This window comes from Schistocerca piceifrons, chromosome 7 (assembly GCF_021461385.2).
Source record: "Schistocerca piceifrons isolate TAMUIC-IGC-003096 chromosome 7, iqSchPice1.1, whole genome shotgun sequence".
In the NCBI taxonomy this organism is placed as follows: Eukaryota; Metazoa; Arthropoda; class Insecta; order Orthoptera; family Acrididae; genus Schistocerca; species Schistocerca piceifrons.
In genome coordinates, this window is record NC_060144.1 from 511,509,543 (window position 1) to 511,523,582 (window position 14,040).

General features: G+C 39.5%; 1 protein-coding gene across 1 annotated transcript in view; it reads left to right on the top strand.

Moving 5' to 3' along the window:
• The window catches only part of LOC124805038 (mitochondrial mRNA pseudouridine synthase Rpusd3-like), a 140,382-nt gene that overhangs the window by 73,405 nt on the left and 52,937 nt on the right, over positions 1-14,040 (top strand). Inside the window, exons 3-4 of the mRNA XM_047265458.1 lie at positions 11,046-11,244; positions 11,334-11,603. Coding sequence (XP_047121414.1) covers positions 11,046-11,244; positions 11,334-11,603 — 469 coding nt within the window. The remainder of the gene's footprint in view (positions 1-11,045; positions 11,245-11,333; positions 11,604-14,040) is intronic.

Consider the following 14,040-nt stretch of genomic DNA (forward strand, 5'->3'; position numbering starts at 1 on the left):
TTACTGTTCATGTTGCATATTAATGACCTTGCAGACAGTATTAATAGTAAACTCAGACTTTTTCCAGATTGTGCAGTTATCAGTAATGAAATACTGTTTGAAAGAAGCTGCATAAATACTCAATCAGTTCTTGATAAGATTTCAAAGTGGTGCAAGGATTGGCAACTTGTTTTAAATGTTCAGAAATGTAAAATTTTGCATTTCACAAAACGAAAAAACATAGTTTCCTATGACTACAGTATCAGTGAATCGCTGCTGAAATCAGTCAAGTCATACAAATACCTGGGGGTAACACAGTGTTGGGGTGTGAAATGCAATGACTACATAGGTTCAGTTGTGGGTAGAGCAGGTAGTAGATTTCAGTTTATTGGCAGAATACAGGGGAGGTGCAATCAGTCTACAAAGGAGACTGCTTACAAATCACTCGTGTGACCATTTCTAGAATATTGCACAAGTGTGTGGGATGTGTATGAAATAGGACTAACAGGGGTATTGAACGTATACAGAAGGGAAGCACAAATGGTCACGTTTGCTAGATCCGTGGTCTAGTGTCGCAGGGATACCTACAGGGATGGTGCAGTGTGACTGTTTAGGCAAACGAGGTTTCTCACTTCCTGTGTATGACAAGGAAAGATGCTCATGACAGAATAGTTAAGTGGTATTGATAGAGAATAAGTCACAAAACACATACTGTGCATGGTTGTTTTGTTTCACATTTGTGCAGAGTTGAATGGAGAGGTGTGTGGTTCCAGTAATCAGTGAGGCACAACAGTGAGTAAATGTCTTCAACTGCTGTGGGCAGGACCTTTTATGTTTTGACATAGTGGCTTGGTGATTTCTTGACTATCAAGGAGCAGACACCTTCTCCAAGAGGGGGGGGGGAACCTCTAAAATGAAAAGTCACTTACTACTTGTCGAGCAGTCAAGGTGGATGTTATATGTAATTTACATTGTATCTGCTCCAAGTTATGAAGTTATTGTGATCTGTAGACTCATTGAAACAGAAACAAGACAGTCAGTGACGAAATGTTGACAGTGTTTCTTAGCGTACATTTCATGTTTTCCTTCCATGAATAACAGCTGCAAAGGAGATGAGTTGAAGTCTTTCCTGGGCTACACACGGTTCTACAGAGATACTGCTTTGCAGGATCTCCACATAAAGAAGATAATTAACGGCAACCAACTTACGTTAAAGGTAAATTAACACTCGATACTTGGAGTGACAGATCGAATTTGAGTGTTCTGACTTGACTTCAAACACATAAAAAGTGTCAGTGGACAAAAATGGAAGCACTAAAAATATGACATGTTACCATGCCAAACACTGTGCAGAAAAACTGTTGGCATTCAAAACAGCTTCCAGTTACCTCAGAATGGATAAATACATATCCTGTATCGATTTCAAAGGTGTCTTATACCATTATTCCTGGAAAATAGTGATAAGTTCAGGTAACAATGATGGAGTTGGATAGCGATCATGCACCCATCTCTCCAAAGTATACTACAGAGGCTCAATAATACTGAATGATGTGACTATAGTGGCCAAGGGAGTTGCGACATTTCATCCTCGTGCTCACGAAACCAGTCCGGGATTATACGAGCTGTGTGAACAGGGGCCCTGTCATCTTGGAACACATCACCACTATTGAAGAACAAACATTGTACTGTGGAATGAAACTGATCACACAGGATGAACCTGGTCACATAATCCTCGGCAGTGGTGCGGCCTTGCAAAGTAAACATAGGGCCATTGAATACCATGATATGACTGTCCATATCATCAACGAACCCCCACCAAGTTTCACTCTTGGGACATGAGCTGAGCCAGAAGTTGGGAACAGTGTGACACAAGACTCATCCAACCAAATGACATTCTTCCATTGGTACATCGTCGTCATTGGTGCAACAGCCCGTTGTGAGCTGTGGCCTTCTATTGAAGATTACTGGATTCTTCCCTGTTTAGTGCTTAACTCCAGTTCTGAATTCCAGTTTACTGTATGTCCTCTACACCTTCCTTCCACCTTGGCTTTGGACTTCCCACACTTGTGGTTCCTTCAGGCACTGTGCTGTATATCTTCTTAATCATTCTATCACTTGTTCTCAGTATATGTCGTGCCCATTGCAGACTTTTAAATCTTAATGTAGCTGACAGTGCTGGTTCCTTATACAGAGTATGTAATTCATAGTTGACCGTCCTCCTTCAGACACTATTTTCTTCCATTGGCTCAAGAACTTGTCTTGTGATTTTTCTTTCAAATGTGCCCAGTTGCTTTTCAAAAATTTTGTTAGGGTCCATGTTACAGCACCGTATGTTAGCACCAAACTTACTAAAACTTGATGCATCATAGCTGTAGTTTTCCTGAACAGCAGCTTAGATTTCAGATGTTTTCTGAGGCCTTGGTAGCACTTGTTGGCAGATAGTCTTAGTATTTATAGATTTCAGATAGTTTAACATGGTTCTTATAGTTTACTTCTGATCCAAAGTAAGTGAAACTACACACATTGTCAAAGCTTATGCAAACCAATTTCTATGGATTGGAGCTCATGCAGATAACCTTTTTAACTAAGGATATGTACTTAGTTTTCCCTTCATTTACCTGTAGGTGCATCTTTGTAGTAGCTCTCTCAAAACTTGTAAAGGCTTCTTTCATTGCTTTTGGTATTCTTGTAATTTTGTCAGTATCATTCGCACATGTCAGCACCAGAACTGATTTTTACAGGATAGTCCCCTTTGTATTGATGCCCACATCAAGGCAGGAGAATGTCGTCCTTCCCTAACCCTTTATTTATTTATTTATTTATTTTTTTTTTTTTTTTTTTTTTTTTTTTTTGCCCACAACCCTTGATAACATATTTTGGATTGTAACTTGTGTTTTCCATAGTAGCTTTCTCTAAGGCAATCAATGTATTAGGAATCTCTAACTTACCATTACTATGTACAGCTTCCTTCTGTCAGTATTCTTGTAGGCTGATCTTAAGTCTATAAGGAGGTGGTGTGTATTAGTCCCAAGTTCTTTGCATTTTTCTAGTATTTGCATTATCATGAAGATCTGATCATGATAGTCATCAACACAGATTATACCTGTTGCCCAGAGGCCGTGGCATGGATGTGCATGCTCTGGGTTTTGTTGGGATATGTGGTATTTCCTCTGTTCTGTTAGTATATATTACCAGCACAAAATGCACCCACAAGACCATCCCACCCTCCTCACCCATACCCTCCCACACATCCATTGCACCATAGTCTATGTTTTATGTTATTAGTACCACGTTTCCCTCTTGCGGGCATTTGCATCACTGATGAATGGTTTTGGAATTCCAGCTCACCTTGCAATTCTCTGCTGATGAAACTCCATATTGTTTTGGTGCTTACAGGGTTTGCAATTTCAACGTACATTTCTGTAGTGACTTTTGCAGCTGTAATCCTGTTCTTTTTGTCACAATCCACTTAGATGATGTGAACATATAGTTACATATTGCAGTTTATGGATGCTTATTTGGCTGTTGAGGGCTGTTTTATATATCTATTCACAGTGTAATAACTGTTGTTGAACAAATGTTTTTGAAGCCATTGGCCAAAGATGCTGGTATTATATCCAGTGGCAACCTGTTGTACAGTTTAAGTCTGTGATATGACACACTGTTTTGCATTTTAAACTCCTCTTTCCTGGGTAGATGGAAAAAGTGACTTTCTCTAGTTAGATTAGATTAGGTTCACCATTGTGAAGTTGATGGCAGAGGGTGCTTCCCATTGTACCACATATTAAAGTTCTTCCCATTTCATTTGCTTATGGAATGGGGGGAAAAATGACTTCTTAAATGGGTGTTGCAGGCCATAATTTGATTAACCTTGTCTTCGTGATCACAGCAGGTGTGATACATAGAGAGGCTATAGTACATTCCTAGATTCCTCACTTAATACTGGTACATTGAACATTGGAAGTAGACTTTTGAGAGGCAGTTTGCAATGGTCTTCAAGCATCTGCAAGCTGATGTAATCTCCCCTCCCACCATCCTTATGCTCTCTTGTGGATCAATTAAACATGTGGCCATTGGTACCACCCTTCCTTTTGTATATTCAGTGTCTGCTGATAGTCCTATTTGGTATAGACTCTACATCCTTGAGCAGTATTCGAGGGTCATCGCATGACCCTCCCCCTCCCCCCCCTCCCCTCACAGTCTCCTTTGAAAACTAACTGTGTTTTGCCAGTATCCTACCAATGCAATCACCATATACAAACCGTTATGTGGTTTTTTGAGCTTATGAGATAATTTTAAGAGTGAGAACCACAATTGATGATCTTTAAACATACACTTACCTCGGCCACTTTTGAGTGCGATGATATCTGGGACTAGGCACATACAGATTATGACAACCATTTCATGGTGGATGAAATTAGCTGTAATAGTTTTTGTAAAATGAGTTTCTCCTTTTCACCTAATTTACTGTCCCCACCCCCACCCTATAGAAGATCAGTAAGAAAATTCAAAAGTGGCAGTACGTGAAGTAGACGTGGGTAAAGACTTATAAAATATTAACTCAAAGTTAGTAGGCCCACGAATCACCATTCCACAGAATTTAAATTAATAATGTTCAATCGAATCTTCATTTATTGAACTATTCTGGTTTGATAACATTTAAAATAAAAGTGGAAAATTTGTTGCAACATTCATAACTGTTGATAAAAGAACTCTGGATAAATTTTGAGCTATTTTTGGAACTGGTAAAAGTGTTTGCAGTGTGGATGATCTTCATACAAATTGTGTGTCTGTGCCTATTCTCCTTCTTCGTAACCACATTTTTGGCATAAGTAAACTACTAATCCTATCGTCAGATAATGCAGAGAATATAATTTTTGCATCATACACAAAGCAAATACACCACTCAACTAGTTATATGAAAGACCTTAGAGTAAAGGCTCCCGGTAAGACTGGGATGCCTGCACGACCAACAGTGTACCAGCAATGAGACTGCAGCATAAACGAAACAAGGCTCGCTGTGAGCAGTGAGGTACCAGCTGTGAGGCTGCAGCATAAATGTACCATTAGGTACATTTTTGCACTGGCATGAGTGCGCCCATCACTTATTATAATAATTAAGCAAAGAAGGAAATAAAAATTCAATAATTTGTGTTCCTGAAACCGTTAAAAGTGCATGCAGAAAACTACAGAGTTGTATAACACAGTGAGTATACTGTTTCTTACCAGTCCAAGTGCACCACATCAGTTAGACAGTACTATGTAAATTTCTAGCAATAAAACAGTAAAATAATAAATGTGATGTAAACTTGAAATGTAAAATTGTCGATTTAATCATATGTAGACTAACAACAAATAAATAAAATGTACACAAATAGGTGAAAGGACCCAATCTAGTTTGACCACATGATTTTAATCAAATATGTGACAGTTAAAATGTTCAGGTATGTAAAAGTTTCTCTCTGGAGTGATTTAAGGTTGAACAGTCACATAAATTTAGTTCTGGGGAAGGCATACGACTGACTAAAAGAATATTGAAAAAATTCTGAGGAAATTTAACTCATACAAAAAAAGGCCACTTACAAAAATATCGTTTCACTGATTCTTGAATATTGTTTACTAGTCTTATACCTTTACCAAGTTAGATTAATTGAAGAGAAAGAAGAGTTCCACATGGATTTGTGTAGTCAGCATGTCACATGCAAAAACAACACTGGGTATTAAGGAGATCCTTAGTCACAAAATTCTAAGACCTGTGTTACAAAATAGGTCATGAACTATACTATCTTGTGCAACATACATCTCACATAAATACCATACAACTAAAATTAGAGATTCAACAGCCATACAACAGGATACCAACAGTCTTTCTTCCCATATACTATTTGTCAATAGTATAGGAAGGTGGGAAGTGATACTAGTCAACAATATATTCTTTGCCCACACTGTACAGTGGCTTACAGGGTACAGCTTTAGATATCCTGCTTCTGATGCTAGCTGTGAAAGAAAAGTACCAAAACATTTCTTATGATTTTGTGAAAAGCTTATTGTCTTTTCTCTTTGACAGACTGCTTCTTGTCGTATGTGAAGGCTGTACAATAAGACCAAGAACTGAAGTATGCATTGCCGCAGATGTAAGTGTTGGCACTCTTTCTGTTTCACATGAGGCGTGTCAAGAAAGAAAGCACCTTTTTGGTGAAAACACTCATAAAAACATTTTTTCAAACCAAAATTTATTTTTACAAGAAAGAGCATTTCTTAAACTACTTTTCTACATAGTTGCCATCATTTTTCAGACATTTGTCGTAGCGAGAAACATACTTTTCTATGTCCTGTTCATGGAAAGCTGCCACTAGTGAAGACAGCCACTGCTGAACAGTTTTTTGCATTGTCATCACTGTAAAAGTGTCTTCCTCCAAAGTTGTGCTTAAAGTTCAAGAACAAGTGGTAGTTAGAAGATCTGAGATCGAGGCTGTGCGGCAGGTGATCGAACTGCCCCCAAACAAATTTTTGGATAAGGTTTTGAGTGACACCAGCAGAATGGGAAAGTGCGTTGTCGTGAATCAATGTTATACCTTGACTGAGCATTCCACGTCTTTTGTTTTGAATTGTGTGCTAAACTTTTCTGTGTTTGACGCTTTTAGTGCACTGACTGTTTCACATCTGGGAAGGAACTCAGCAGGCCCAACACAGTGCAAGTTTTTGTGCCTCCACTCCACCAAATGTTGTTTTGGTTCTGGAGTGACACGACAAACCCGTTTCATCACCAGTCAGAATTCTGTTTAAGAATTCATCTCCCTCATTTCTGTATTAGGTAAGAAATGTAAAAGCACTGCCAAGTCGCTTCATGTTTGTGGACATCTATAAGCATTTTCAGAACACAATTTCCAAAAATTTAAGCGATTTGTGACAGTCTGGTGCAAAAGAGTTTTTGAAATTTGTGTAAACTTATCACAAAGCATTCTATTGTTAGGTGTCTGTTTTCACAAATTTCCTCAGTTAGTTTCCCAACCGAATCATCATTGACAACAGAAGGCTGCCTGCTCTGTGCTTCGTCATGAACATTGGCTCATCCATCATTAAAATGTTTGACTGATGACCTCAGATATTAAGTCCCATAGTGCTCAGAGCCATTAAACTGTTTCACCCACTTTTTCACCATTCTATCAGTCATTAAATTTTCACAATAAATCTCTAAAAGCTGACAGTGAATTTCAGCTGGCTTACCATTCTTTGTATTCAAAAACTGTATTACAGAATGCACTTCATGGCTTGTGGGCTCACAGGTTAAACATTTTAAATGATCACAAACAAACGTAAACACAACATAATTCTGCTGTATTGGCATCAATGGAAAGACAATCAGCCAGAGAGAAGAATTGTGACACTAGTGCTGTGGTGGCAGTAGAACAAAAAAGGACAACTTTCTGGACATGCCTTGTATTTAATCTGTTGACTTATACAGTATATTTCTGGAGAAGGTGTAAGCTATAAAAGATTCAGACAATGTGTGTGTGTGTGTGTGTGTGTGTGTGTGTGTGTGTGTGTGTGTGTGTGTGTGTAGGGTGCATACTGAAGATGCACATAAAAGATGATGCTCAGAAATGTCAGACATCTTTCAGCATAATCAGAGCTGTGATGTGATTTTGCTGGAGATTGGACATCCACAGAGTTCCAAAACTTTATCAGGCATTGGAATGCTCAGTTGTTGATTACAGGAGTGGATTGTATGAGCCAGTTGACCTGAGTATTCAGGCAGCTTTTGAATTTATTGATTTCGCGATGTGCAGCATGTTTAGCAAACAGGTGCTAGAGTTTGTGGTTGGTCACGTTTCGGCAGTGGCATTTAATGCAGATGCATGGCCATTTGCCCTGTCCACATAAGACACTGCACAATAATTATAACACAGTTGCTACATGATGTGACTGCTTTCACATACAGCCATGCCTGTGACTGAGTAGGAAATACGAGGTGCTATCCAAAATTTTCGGGACTGGTGCTGCCATCTGTTGAAAACCTTACCTTTAGACTAGTGGTCACCATCATCCTCGAAGTAGTTCCCATCCGCACATACACACCGGTCCCAGCGCTTCTGCCACTGGACATACGTTTTCTGAAAGTCCTGTTCTTTGAGGGTGTTTATCACCACCAGCGATGCTTCTTGAATCCTCTTTAGAGTGTCGAACCGACTGCCTTTCAACTTGAGTTTCAGTTTTGGGAATAGCGCGAAGTCCCAAGGTGCCAAACCTGGTGAGTACGGTGGGTGGGGTACAACCACCATGTTGTTTTTTGCCAAAATGTTCCTGGTGAGCAAGGACGTGTGACAGGGCATGTTGTCATGATGCAGCAACCAGTTCCCTTGAAGCTAAAGTTCGGGCCGTCTTCGCCGCATGTTTTCATGGAGCTGTCGCAAAATGTCACAGTAGTAGGCAGAAATCACTATTTGGTTGGGTGGGACGAATTCTTGTGCACAATTCCCTTGGTATCAATGAAAATGATGATCATGCTCTTCACCTGTCTTGCTTTTTTAGGTCTTGGAGAGCCCAGGCTCTTCCACTGGGACGATTGTTGCTTTGTCTCTGGGTCATAACCATAAATCCAGCTCTCGTCGCCAGTGATAACCCGTGACAAGAAGGTTGGATTATCAGATGCGGTCTGACGAAGGTTCGTGCACAGTTCAATATGCTGTGCCTTCTAATAGGCAGTCAAGATCCTTGGAACAAATTTTGCGGCAACGCTACGCATGCCCAATTCATCAGTCAACATTCATTGATATGTCGCATAACCAATACCCACTTCATCCGCAAGGCCTTGAATGGTTCGACGTCGATCCGCACAAACCAATTGTTGAAGTTTGGCAACAATGTCTGGCATTGTGTGGCTAACGGGCCGTCCAGTGTGAGCATCATCTTAGATGCCTGTACTGTCAGCCCTGAACCGAGCATGCCACTCAAACACACGCGTATAGCTCACACTCTGTCCCCCAAACACTTGTTGAATTATTGCAAGGGTCTCCGTAGCACTTTTCCCGAGATTCGCACAGAATTTGATACACACGCACTGTCCTGTTCACGGGTCTATCGTAAAATCACCACACATCAAACACAGAGTAATACGGAAATCACTGTGGACGCGCAACACGCCTTCTCAGCTGAATGCCACCTGCACACTGACTCATTAGATATGCAGCTCTCGCCACCTAGTGGTGCAAAGATCTACTATTCCTACTTTCCAGATGGCAGCACTAGTCCTGAAAATTTTGGATTCCGACTCGTATGTGTGATTGGACAGCAGTAGCAAGTGGCGATTGAATACAGGGGAGTAATTCATGGTGAGCAGACAAAGAGCAGGAGTGGCATGGAATGGATCAGGATACTGTATAGGTTGGATGGGCAACAGAATACTAATTTGATGGATGAATGTAGGATTCTGGCAAATTAGCCCTCATCCCAGGATACAAGAAGTAGTTTTAAATGTTGATGAAGTAAGCGATCAATGTTTTCATGGAATGATTGTCATTGAGTGATAAAGGCAATGTGAAGGATGAGGGAGAAAAAGTCGCACTTTATACTAATTTTATTCAGCACCATGAAGTAAATCAAAGTGGACTGATACAGTGAATTAGCCTGTGATAGTGAATTAACCTGTGATTTGTCCAGGGTAAGTTGGCACTGCATATATCACAGGCCAACCCTAAAAATAACCACCCAGCACCAGACCCATCACAATAGTTCATCATGGCCCAATCAATACCGAATCGAAGAGCAGGGCCATGCATAAAAACTCTGATTTGATTCAGTGATCAACAGCCAACTGAGAATTAATCAGTATACAAAATAACACAATGGTGATTGCAATATGATGGTGGCAACTATTCATCCAGCCAGGTAATAAATAGGTGGCCCAGTTCCTATGTCACTAGTAATGCTGTGGAGGGGCTTGGGAATTAATCTGAAGCAGTGTTGCCTGGATGCTGTCCACTAGATCCTCGTCTGACAACACTGATGTACCTTGCAGACAATAGTGACTACTGTTTAGTGAATGGCTCACAGTGATGATAGGGTATTGATGTTACAAGAAGAAATAGTGTAGGAAATCCATTTTCAGGTATGCTGCTTCTGAACCACACTTTGGGGACAACTGCAATATCTTCCGGCGAATGTGACAGGGGTTTCTCTCAAATGAATCTTACAGGCACTTCATACAGGTCATCTATCCTTGTACAGACAAATTCTGCACTGCTGTTTATCAGGATGGTAGGGCCTCCTCTCACTCAATTCAAACGTAATAAATATGTAGATTCATGGATGCTCCAAGGTTGTTATTCTGCAGTTTATTACAAAAGCAAGAACTGCTCTAGAAACAATGTGTGTGCACTAGAAGTATGATAAAATTGTGGAAGTTACTGGAATAAAATCATCTTTGGGTGTACCGGAACCTTGTCTTTCAGGTAAAAAGCACAGATGACCACTATCAGTTTTACTGTAGAGAAGTAAACCCAAGCCATTGTGTGTGCTGGCATTTCAGAAGCAATGATCAGGGAACTTGGAACAACAGTCATACAAGATGGAATCTCAGTATCATTATTTTAAGCAGCTCCCAGGTTGACTTGAATTATTGTCTGCTTCACCTACTATCTACCTACTGCTTAATATCTTTCCTCTTCCTCAGCTGGTACTTGCTCTGTTTGCAAGTTTTCACTTTTTATTTCTGCTCTCCTCTCAGTTCCATACCAGTATTCCTCTCTTTGCCCTTTTATGTTTTGGTTCCGTGTTCACTACAAGTTTGATGCTATCATTGGACTTATTTCTCTCTTTTTGTCTCGCCATTTCCTAAAACTTTGTAGTATTATTCCAATTTGTTTCATCATACATATTTGTCTTGGTTCTGGTTCAGTTCCATGACCAGGCTGAGGCTTTGCATCTACAGTGTTTTTGTTGTCTTTTTGCCAAGTTACTGATATGTTTGTTGGGTATTCAACAGATTTTCCATTTTGGTACAAAATATGTCTGTCAAGAAAGGCACATTAATATATAGCTCTTACAATTATTCACCATTTTTGCAGGTATGCTAGTGGAATCACCATTTTATCAGCAGATGAGAGTGTTGCTAAAAATGTAAGGAAGTCAATGAATTATGGCAAAGTACAGGACAAAGTGATCTACAACTATTGGTTGGTTGTAGTAGGGCAGCCCCAACCTGATTCCGGCTCTGAGAACATTGGTATCACATTGAAAAAAGGACCTGGACAAAAGGAATCACAGGTAATTTGTATAACAGTTAACAGAACATTATTGTACTCTTGTTCTCTCCTTTTTAAAATTTGTTTATTATAATTGTGTAATATTTACAGGTGATTCTTGAGACAAAATGGTCAAAGAAGTCCGTGAAACGTCAGGAAATTTTTCCTACATTTGTAGAGTACTCCACATTGGAAAAGGGATCTCTTTGTAGCCTGGTAGAATTCAAAACATCACGCACAAAATGGCATTTTATTAGGATTTACTCAGCATATTTGTTGAGTCCAGTGTTAGGAGACCACCTTTATGGCGGAAGAGTGCAGCATGTTCTTGGTATACCTGTAGCTATAAGTCCCTACAGTGATCACGCAAAGTTGCCTCAGGTAAGCACAGAAAAATTTACTCTTATGCTCATTTATTTAATTTTTGTAGACACTGTATAGCATTGGTGTAATTAATGTATAAGTGAAATTTGCATGGGCCACGTATGGTTCATTGCAGTTGGGAAACTAACATTTTTGTTGGTTTCTTAAGAATGGGTTGATTTTCAAAAACTTTTACGAAGGCACATTTGTTTTCTATTTAGCAATTACCAGCACAGTGATTGAAAGCATAGGATCATTAATTCACTCAGCATATTTCTACAGAACGTTAATGGATTTCCAGTTTTGACACAAGTTTTGCTAAATATCACTACCACAGCTTCTGAACACTTCACAAGCACAGTATAAATGTGAGATATCCTAACATTCCTGAACGTATGAAATCTGCATTTTATTAAACATCTGTTATGATTCTCGCTTTCTCAGTGGTCACTGTTGCAGAGCGAAGTTTCACAGATATTCATCATTAATCTCTTGGGTATTTGCCACACCCCAGCTTTATTAGGCTTACTCAGCCATGTGGAGCTATCAATTTTTCATTCATTTCTAACTTATCACAGGTTCCGAATGGCTCCCAACAATTATGTTCTCAGTCAACTTCCAGTGTCAGGGGTGTGGCCACTGGAGGTTTGTAATAACTACTCTACACAAAGACTTCAGGCCAACAATCCTTCCAGACTGCCATTGAATGTAAATAGTAGTAACAGAGCATACCACTGCATAATAATATGTAGAAGAGACATTCAAGAGAATTGCTGGAACTACTAAATACACTGAAAGGTTACGTTCACTCAAGTGTCTGAATTACTTGTTGAACTTCATGTTGATGTTGAGTCATGCTGTTAACATAGAGCCAAAGAACAGTGAAACACAGGGGCAAAAGAGGAAACAAAATTACGAAGTTAGTTAATAGTGATTTGTGTTTGCCAGAGAAACATACCACTATGCGCTCATCGCTTCCACAGAGTTAAAAGTTTTAGCGGTCACAGTACATCTGCCATTTCAATTTATAGTATGCTCTGTATATATTCCATCACAAGGTTCTGTAGACAGTAAAACATGTAAGGGCTTCTGAAACAATTCTCTTTTGAATTCCTTTTATTTAGAAGACATCAGTGGATACTGTGTGCTATGAGACCCTTCCCCATTCACTCCAAGGACAGAGCAATTGAGAGACTGTTACTGTAAAAGGTCATTTGCATATTACATTCTGGACAAATATCTGCACGAGTTGTTTCACATTATGGATCTCTTCCTATACTATCCAGCCCCCACAGATACTGTTTAGTGGAAAGTGAACAACATTTACACTGCATTGGCTACTTTACCCTCTGGCTCCACTTATCAGAGACAACCCTACTCAAAAGAAGGCCATTGTAACGGGATGATCAGATGAGTAAACTGGACACTGTGGAGCCAACACTACAGTAGCACTCAGGACTAGGTGATGCCATAATACCATTATCTTTCAGCCAGCCCAGAAGAAAACCAGACTCAGTGGAATTGGAAATCACGTCCAGCAGTCAGTAATAGGAGAATGACACTCAATGCATGTGTTTAAGAGTAGATCAAGTAGAGAGAACTTTGCAGCCTTTTGGAAAGAACTGTGTGGATACATTTCACAAAATTTATCAACAGCTTTACACCATCAGCAAATGTATAGGAGTTAATCAAAAGTATATTAGGGAACAACAATTTTTCCCAAATATCTGGCAATTGAATAATGGTGTCCCAACAAACAAGCTGTAGGGATATAATGTAAATGATGGTGCATCATGTATGTGATTTTACTGCCTTTCACAGTATTAGGAGAGAGTGAGACAGGAGTTTTCATTCAACAACTCAAAAGTACAGAACTGCCCCTCTCTGTGTGATAACTGTAGTTTGTAATGCATAACACAAATCATTCAAGACAGAGTGCGGTGGGGCTTCCTGCGCTAACCAAGAATATACCAAACTCTTTAATGAAGATTTGTATCTAGACATAAGAGGAGACGTTTGATACTGCTTCTAAAGCCAGGGAACAACAGATTCCCCATATACTTCTAACATAGTGTTAGCCCACAGAACCAGAGGGTTAACCAGACACTTTCAATATTTGTATGACAAACAGCATTCCACACTCCACCTCATCCAATTAGATGGAACACTACCTGAATATTTTCTTACCAAAGAAGTATTTTTATTGGAATCTTTTATTTGGAGAAAGTGTATCATGGCAGGTGAAGATGTATTTACTTCATTTGTACATCATGTCCCAGAAGCAGCAACTGCTGTACACTTCAGTAAGGTAGACTAACAATTAACTGACTAGTGTTGGAAAGAAGCTGCTGCTACTTTAGTTATTTTAAGTAGATGCTGTTTATCTTCTATCAGTACTCCATTTTTCAATATCAGTGCAATCTAAAAGCAAGGGGAAACTACAGCCGTAATTTTT